At 44.3% G+C, this 9,173-nt stretch overlaps 1 protein-coding gene across 1 annotated transcript in view; it reads right to left on the reverse strand.

The window, feature by feature from the left end:
* The window catches only part of esamb (endothelial cell adhesion molecule b), a 57,888-nt gene extending 56,086 nt beyond the window's left edge, over positions 1-1,802 (reverse strand). Inside the window, 1 exon segment of the mRNA XM_042068711.1 lies at positions 1,229-1,802. Coding sequence (XP_041924645.1) covers positions 1,229-1,295 — 67 coding nt within the window. The 5' untranslated portion in view covers positions 1,296-1,802.
* Between the last annotated feature and the right edge of the window lie 7,371 nt (positions 1,803-9,173).

A 9,173-nucleotide genomic window follows, 5' to 3' on the forward strand; every position in this document is an offset into this window, starting at 1 on the left:
TTTAAATGTCACCATGGTGAGACACAATCCATTTCCCACCAGGCGGGACAGTTTGATCTCGGTACCTGTCAAAGTGCGAGTGAGTCCCGCGGGAGCGGCCGGGAAGTGCCGGTTAATCCGCCCCGCTGGGACGCTCCAGTACGCGCGACATTCGGGGGCGCCTGTCATTCTCTCTCCGTTGTCAGCAATCAAATCCTGCGGGACTGGAGACACACTCCGACAATGACTTACTATTTAATCTTGTCAGCCAGGGCTGACGCTGAATTTGTGCTTGTCCTTGGTGGAAAAAAGGGATTACAGTCCCTTCCGAGTTGCAGTGCCTTTGAGATTAGTCAATGTTCGTGCCAGGCTTGTGTCCATCAATCATGCAGGTCATTTGTTGCGAAACTGAAACAACATAATACTAAATTTGTCGTGATTCACAAAAGAACAGCGCTGTCCATTCATGTCAGACAACGACTGTGCATGTTCTTACGGTGGACACCAACGGTTGGACAAGATGACCAAAGCATGTTAGCCATCCCCACAATGGCACACACAGGCGAATCCCTTGATCCCACTTTATTCTAGCATTACAAAGCAAAGATAACATCCAGACCGATCTCAAGGGGGAAGAATACTTTGGCAACTGTTAAGAAATGCTGTTTGACGTAAATGTTAAAAATTGGACACACGCGTATAGTCTTCATGTGGTTCATTATGTCTTTTTCCCCACACCATTATTTTTTTCATTTGTAAAATATTTGCTTTAAAAATTACGACAATACAATTCTAGGCCACGGGACAGTTTTTACTCTATGTAGAGTAACGTGACACCGTGAATCAAAATCCCCCTGACGTCTGGCTGGCGGCATGCGCCTCTAAACTGGGGATTAAGTTATAACTGCCAAACCACAACAAACAAATCGACCATAATTAGACACCATCACTGAATGACAATCCATTCAAACATCAAAGCACTGTCAACGCTTCTTCCTTGTCAAAGTAAATCTCATTGACTAACATGTAGAAAATAGGCGATATAAATAGAAGCAGCGGGTCACATGCTAAATTAAGCATTAGCCTACCCTATCTATCTTACTTGATTTACCTTGTTCGTAAACTGAGAGTGCCACTGATTTGGAATTCATTAAAGTGTATTGTAAATCATTTAAATGAATACTGTTGCTGAACTATTTACAGAGTTAATGGGCTGATCTCTAGATACTTTCCGATCCGACAGTCTTACCTGGTGAACTCCACACCCAGGCTAGCGTTAGTAGTGCTCCGAGTCTCCCAGCGCGCAGCGTCTCCATCGCCCAACATGTACCGTCTCCTCAAGCCACAGGACCAGCTGCAGCTAGGTAATGTCTGGATATACCTGCAAAGTTCGTGCTACTCAAGAGGACGCGTCAGTATAAATGCAGGACTACGACTACCCGGCTAATGTTTTCTGATCTTGGATCTCTGGAAAATAAGGGCTAACCGTATAACTTTGTTAGCAAGCCGAAGTAAAAACGTGGATCAGATTATCCAAGTTTCTCAGTCGTCCCCATGCCTCTCGTCTTCGATAGCGCACTGTCGTGAATCACGATGTCTTTTAAAGTCAATTCAACCTAACTTCAGTTGAATAACAGTATTTCGCCTAAACTATGAGGTATTTCAGTCTGTCACGGAATGGCGAATGGAACACTCCTGCTATCTCTCGGACATAGTGCTCCCATGTAGAGATGGACTGTCGCGGATTCGCGCTCTTGCACCTGCGAGAGCCGCGCGGGGGAGATGACACGCCTCTATTATCCAACAGGTGATTCGCTCGGTGCTCTCGCACAGCACGCGCGCCACTAGATTTCCTCAGACTAAGTGGCGATAAATCCGGTCTCTCACAACCCTTCGAACGAATTCGCATGTGGAAATATTCATGTCAGCAGCTACTAGACCAGAATGCCACATTACCCTTCATCCTTTGTATTAGTGTCATGACGCTAACCTAATGGCATCGCCTAAACCCCGGGTCACGTTCTAGTCGTTCCTCTTAATGTGGCGCATCTGTGATTTGTCATGTGTTACCAAAAATGTTTTTTCACAGCTCAAGGCACATATTCAAGAAAAAACAACCAATATTAATAAAAAATAAATAAATATGCTCCTTGACATGATGCAATAGAAACAGCACAAATAGGCCTACTTTATAGGCTACCTCATTTCTTCACATGAGACATTTACTCGGTAAACATAATGACAGTGCAGAATAACTCACTGGAAGCATGGATTTTTTTTATCTCAGACTGGCAGTTAGCAAATCTGCCTCAGTTCGTAAATGCGATGTGGTGTAAAATATTAATGTGGGTGGCTGGTGTGTCATCCCGTTAGTGGGGAGGAGAGGGTCTGAAGCCTCTCGTGTCTGGGTTTTTAGCCTCACTCTGAGTGACCCTCGCGAACTGGTCACAGTAGCCTACATGGCCCGTCCTGGGAGTTCCCATGCAGGCCAGATTGATTGCAGGGGACTAGGACAATGGGTTAATAATTGACTTGCAGTGATTTGAATAATTTATGCGTCAGTATTTTCGGCCTTGTTTTGCCCTCTTTTTCAGCATTGTGTGCCAAACGGGTCTGATCTCAAAGCAGCATTGGGCTGACTCTCGCAGTGAGCTACTCCGGCCCAAGCAGCTACTCTGCCCTGCCCCTGTCCCCGCGTATCTTTTTAAATGCACAGATCAGGTGCCACGCAGGGAGCCACTGAAGCGGACACACCTGCCTGGCGAGGGAAACTGACTTCAAATGAGAACCTCCACTCAGTGAGCTATGAGCTCTCCATCACCCACGGCTGCGCTAAAAGCCTCCTTGCAGGCCGCTTTCATGCCGTGGACCATATTGTGGCCCCTCCAGCGCACGCCCTGAAGTTATCGCCCTCCGCAAGGCGACAAAATCCGATTCCGATGGGCTGATTGAATAATTCATCTCCTCTCTTGGATCCAGAGAGTGGCACAGCGAAGAGCGCACCGTCTGCAAAATCGCAGCCTGAGCACTTCTGCTGTCCTCCGGCGTCGCTCACCGGGGACGGTCCGAAAGACAACAAGCTCCTTCCCTCTGTAAAGTGAGGAGTGCGCGCATTGCGAGTCGTTCAGGCAGCAGAGGCAGGGACAGGAACAGCTGAGGATAATTTATAAACTCACGCATCAGGCGTCCCCAGCCTGCTGTTGTTTCAACACATCAACGGCAAGACTCGGGCCCCCCTTTACAGAATTATAATTGAAGGAGCTATTACAAACTCTAGTTGCATAAAGGGACACTGGGATGCCCATGTGTGTGTTCGTTTAAAATTGTATTTCGGCACAACAATTGTGTCAAGTTAATGGAATTATGTAATGGTAATATGAGTCTTCAGAGAATGTCGCACACTTGCAAGGTCACAGAATCAACTATTATTTTTTCATAAGTAGCCTACATAAAGAGCTGCGTTAGTGTCAGCGCAAATGGCTCACATGTCTAAAAGCGAGCTCATGATGGGCTCTGAATTGAGACTTCCCCTGCGAACTTTGTAGCAACCAGGACATGGAGGTCGATATTCCATAATTAATCAGTGCCATCTAGTGGGAGAAATCGGAAAAGCATTAAGGTATAGCATATTATTGAGCATAACATTGAAATGAACATGTTTATTTTGTAGTCCTTTTTTACATTGACCAAAAGGTGATCTTAGTTCTAGATAGATAGATAGATAGATAGATAGATAGATAGATATTAGGAATGTACAGTATATGGTGAAAATATGTTGTGTATTGTGTTATCATAAAGGTAGAATCCAGTGAGTTGATATTTAAGCCATACTGCCAACGTACTGGAATTGTTTGTGGCCATTATGTTCTCCATTTACAGATCCTGGATGGTATACTGACATCAGACTATTATAGCTCAAACAAATAATGCACTGCTAGAAGACCATAAGGAGTAATTATCTGAATGTGACAAAATGCATTGTAGGCCCAATAAATTAGAATGTGGACTGTACCTGTAATGCCCCATGAGACCCTTTAAGAGTCAGCAGGACCCCACCAAACCCCCCCCCCCCCCCACCCCACCCCACCCCGCACACACACACCCAGTCCAACTTCCATCTAATATCAAGACCTCCACCAACAACTCTCCAACACACACACACACACACACACATACACACACACCCCACCATCCCCCCTGAACTTCCCCATGCACTCAATCCCAGCCTCCATCCAACCACAGGCTCAGACCCCATGGCTCATGACCTTGGGAGCCCGGGGACACTTCTGTGTGTTCATGCAAATAGAGATTCTTTCATCAGACCACTATGATCTGGATAAAGCTTTCCAATGACTTACAATAAAGTCACCTTAGGGAACACATGAACGTGCCCACACACACACACATAGACCTGATACAGATATGAGATATCTCCACAGCCCAACAGCTCCGATCCACGCATCAGGACTGATCTCTCCCATAATCCCTTACAAATCCTAAACCTTACATATAGATTTAACCTTTCCCCCAAAAAATAGTCCAGCCCTTCTCCCGTGTGAGTAGGAGCACCAGCGTCCGCCTGCCTGGTCATCATTCGGCTGAGTCCATCTATAATCTGGAGCCGTTATTGACTGTCCCGGGGTCATGACCCCAGCTGTAGTGCGCGTGCTGAGGGAGAGGTAGGGACAGAGACGGAGTGTGATGGAGCTTGTGTGTCGAGGGAGAGGAAGAGGCGGAGACGGAGTGTGATGGAGCGGAGGGCAACCTCTGGTCAACACCGGTGTGTCCCCACGGGGGAGAGGACAACTAAGTTCCCGAGATATTAAAAACACAGTTGGAGGTCTGCTCTCATTTAAGCCCACGTCACGGTAGATGCGTGTGTGTGTGTGTGTGTGTGTCTGTGTGTGTGTGTGTTGGTCAGGGTTGATCAGGGCTGCATGTTGTGTGACAGCTGCAATCTTGCTTTCATCATTCCACCCCTACCCCCTCCACCCACCTCTGAATCTCTCTCTCTCTGTCTCAATTTCTCTCTCTCCATTTCTTTCTCTCTCTCTCCATTTCTCTTCCTCTCTCTCCAGCAGTCTTTTAATCTCCACACATACATTTAGCTTAACCTCTCCACCAGGTGTGTGCCTGAAGTAAATATAATATAATGTCATATGATTCTGAATAAGATAGATGAGTCAGTTGTGAACTGCTGTGTTAAACAGGAGCTGGTTGACCATGAGGACCAAACGCAGCGCCATCAAAGCAAGTTTAAAGAACTCGATGACAGCTGCTGAGAGACTTGGGAAACTGTTGGGGGAAAACGACATGCGGGTTTTCTAAGCAGATCTGAATGAAGGGCAGGAATTAGATTGGAAAAAAAATGAAATGAAATGAAATGCGGGTTTTGTGAATAGATGGCATTCATCTCAGACTTACACAGGACTAAAGGCATTTATCTGGACGCCCTGTTCAGTGTCCCTAGGATCAATATGCAGCCAGATGTGAAACACATGAGACCTCGTCATCAGCCCTCTCAGTCCACACAGACAGGGGATGAGCAGAAAAAACAAGGTCGAGTTTATTTATACAGCATATTTCATACACATAAGTCTCGTCTCAAACCGCCTACTTGCACACATCAAATCCTTAGTTCAAGTATATAGTGCAGATATTGGGACAATACTAACCATCAAAAAGTGGGCACAACGCAAGTAAGCACTCAGTGTACACTAGCAATGTACGTATACTGACGGAAGTATGCAGCTTATATAGTCAATGTGCTATAGCAAATAAACACAAAGACAAGATCAAATATGTAGAAGTGGTGATTTTGTAGTGATTGGCAAGTTGTGATTAGTGTGTGAACGATGAGGGGTGAATCTCTGGTGAGTTGTGATTGGTGTGTGATTGATGAGTACTATAGTTCTGGTAAGTTGTGATTGGTGTGTAATTGATGAGTGGTGAGTCACTTACAAGTAATTTATCAGTGATGGAAAGAGATGGAAAGCTCCACCAATTCAGAGAGCAAAGGTCTTTTGTGCTGTCTCTACCTCTGCACTTAACACAGGTGATTTCACTAATCAGCTGGTCTACCTGACTGAAGAGTTGTGCTAACTGCAATCAGCTGATTCACTAAATGGATGGAACAAATATGTGGTAGGACTTCATTCTAAAACTAATACTTTCCACGTCTGGTAACTGGTCAGTGATTGAGGGGTAGGCTACTGGTGATTTATGAAGGGTGACGTAGTTACTGGTGATTGGTAAATGATTTATGAGGGGTGTTGTAATCATAGATATTAGATACCGCATTGGGCTCCAGAATGTACGTAAATAGCGCCGCCATCTTGGTGGGGGCAGCAATCACTGGAGGCCAGTGGAGGAGCATGTGACTTTGACTGGACATCAGACAGATGTTTGTGATTGCCGGCAAATGTTGTCTATATAGACAATAAAGGTGCTGCCCCCACCAATATGGCAGCCGTGTTTATGATGCCACCTAATAGAACTCGACAGTTAATGCGCTATCTAGCATTGCTGTGTGTGTGTGTGTGTGTGTGTGTGTGTGTGTGTGTGTGTGTGTGTGTGTGTGTGTGTGTGTGTGTGTGTGTGTGTGTGTGTGTGTGTGTGTGGAAGGGGGTCTCTTCTGTATAGAATAGTTGTTGTAAGTTGAATAGCCCTCCAGCAGAAAAGAACCTTCTTAGGCCTACTGTGTGTATGTATAGTTGTATAAAGTTGAATAGCATGTGCGAGAGAAAGAGAGAGAGAGAGTGAGAGTGTGTGTGTGTGTGTGTGTGTGGTGTGTGTGTGTGTGTGTATGTAATGGCTTGTTTAGCTGATCAAACCTCCAGATGTAACACTGACCATCTTCAATTTTTTCATTCCTTACCCACACCTGTTGCCATGACCGCAACAAAAGGATGCGCTCAATGTATCAGGGAAGATCTTTGTTGGAAATTTGCATAGTGTCTCCAGCAGTGTCTCTTACATTGGTTTGTATTTACTGTAGGAGAGAGTATTCTGAGAGTGTGTTCTGATTATGACGTGTGCAGGTCTGCGTTCAGGAGTGTGTGTGTGTGTGTGTGTGTGTGTGTGTGTCCTGATAGATAGATGGATCCCAGAATGGAAATTACAGTGTTCCAGCAGCCATTTGAGCATAAAAATACAAGACACACGCACGCACGCACACACACACACACACACACACACACACACACACAGCACATATACAGCTCTAGAAAAAATTAAGAGACCACAGCACATTTTTCTGTGGTTGCTGAGTGACAGTCGAATGAGTTGACGGTTATATTCAAATTTGCAGTGGTCTCTTAATTTTGAATATTACTGTCAACTCATTTGAATGTGTGTGAGTCTTGCGTTTTTATGTTCAAATGGCTGCTAGAACACTGCAATCTCCATTCTGGGATCCATCTATCACACACACACACACACACACACACACACACACACCTAGGCATAGTATAGCACAATATGTGTGCAGACTTATTTATTATTGTCAATTCAAAAATGACATTGCCTGGTGATTAAATTGGATGAAAAAAACTAGGAAAACAAAAATGTAGCTCTCCCATTGTGCCATTAAAAGTATATGTGGAAAAAAAACATTGGTTGGTAAAATTAAAAGCATATTCTTCTCTGTCTGCTCATTAAAAAGTTCTTGCAGTTACTAAGTCAGAGAAGTCTGTTACTAAAGACACTTCAGTTTTTATTGTTTTATTGTTTTAGCAATAAATCATGAAGGGGATGTGACATGCCCATTATATGTAACAGTTTGTGCAGCATCTTTCTCTTCCCCATTAGCTCCAGGGCAGTCCAGAGCAGTCCCCAGCACGGAGCTAGCCTACCTAATCAGCTTGATTATGATGTGTGCAGGTTTGTGTTTAGGAGTGTGTGTGTGTGTGCGTCTTGATAATGATGTGTGCAATTGTGTAATTAGGAGAGAGTATGTGTGTGTCCTGATCATGATGTGTGCAAGTTTGTGTTAGGACCTACACAGACAGACACAGAACTGAACAGATGATATGACCAGATGATGATAGACAGGACAGGACCCCTAAGCCCTCTGGTGGTAGTCACAAGAACTGCATGCATATGTCCTTCATGTCTGTACAGAACAGATAACTAAATAGTTAAATAAGTAAGAAAGTAAGTAAATAAATTAGTAACCTCCCAGTATGAGCTCAGCGGACTGAGGGGCTGTATATTCATTTTTTTTTTGTTATGTTTTTTTTGCCTATGCCATGCAGCATCACAGAAAATTGCAATTATCCACATGTTAATTGTCTATTTTCTTTTTAGGAATATAAAATGGGGCTGCACCCCTGTCTTTTGCAATAGCCTACATGTTTACACCACTAGATGGCAGTGTGTCCTCTTGGAAAGCACCAGTGGACTGTGATGGCACTCAAATGTCACTCAGCATCATGCTCATCTGAGCTACAGTATCAATAAAACATATGGTGTTATTACATAAAGCATGAGTAAAACACTGCGCGATGTTAAATGAGCGTGATGCTGGATCAAACAGCCACACCAACTGTCCTCAGCAGCCCTTGGCTCAGGTGGCTCTGAGAGGAGAGCCACTCCAGAGGGATACAGCCCTCATCCGGCCTGGAGCTGGCGCGGGGCTGGCTCTGATCTGATCCAGTTCTGGATTATAATAATAATAATAATAATAAGCTTTATTTGTATAGCACCTTTCATACACAGAATGCAGCTCAAAGTGCTTTACATTTGAAGCATGTAACACAATAATAGTCAGTCAGTCATTATCAATCACTTTTCTTCATTGCTGGGGCCGTTTATGATCTACTCAGCAACATATCAAAAATATAGAAAATAACATGTCATAAGACTGGCAGCCTTAACCCTTTACCCCCCACAAGCACGCCATATGGCAACTGTGGCAAGGAAAAACTCCTATATTCCAGGAAGAAACCTTGAGCAGAACCTGACAGGTATGTTTTCAGATCTTTTTTAAAAATATTTACTGAACTCGCCTGCTTGATGTACAGAGGCAGGGTGTTCCATAGTTTGGGGGCATAATGGATAAAAGCAGCTTCTCCACTTTGTTTGTGGAGCACTTTGGGTACGATTAAAAGATTAGAATTTGATGATCTAAGTTTCCTTTGTGGTTGATAAGATATTAAAAGCTCAGAGATATATGAAGGTGCTATGCCATTCAG

Source organism: Alosa sapidissima, chromosome 17, assembly GCF_018492685.1.
Source record: "Alosa sapidissima isolate fAloSap1 chromosome 17, fAloSap1.pri, whole genome shotgun sequence".
Classification (NCBI taxonomy): Eukaryota; Metazoa; Chordata; class Actinopteri; order Clupeiformes; family Clupeidae; genus Alosa; species Alosa sapidissima.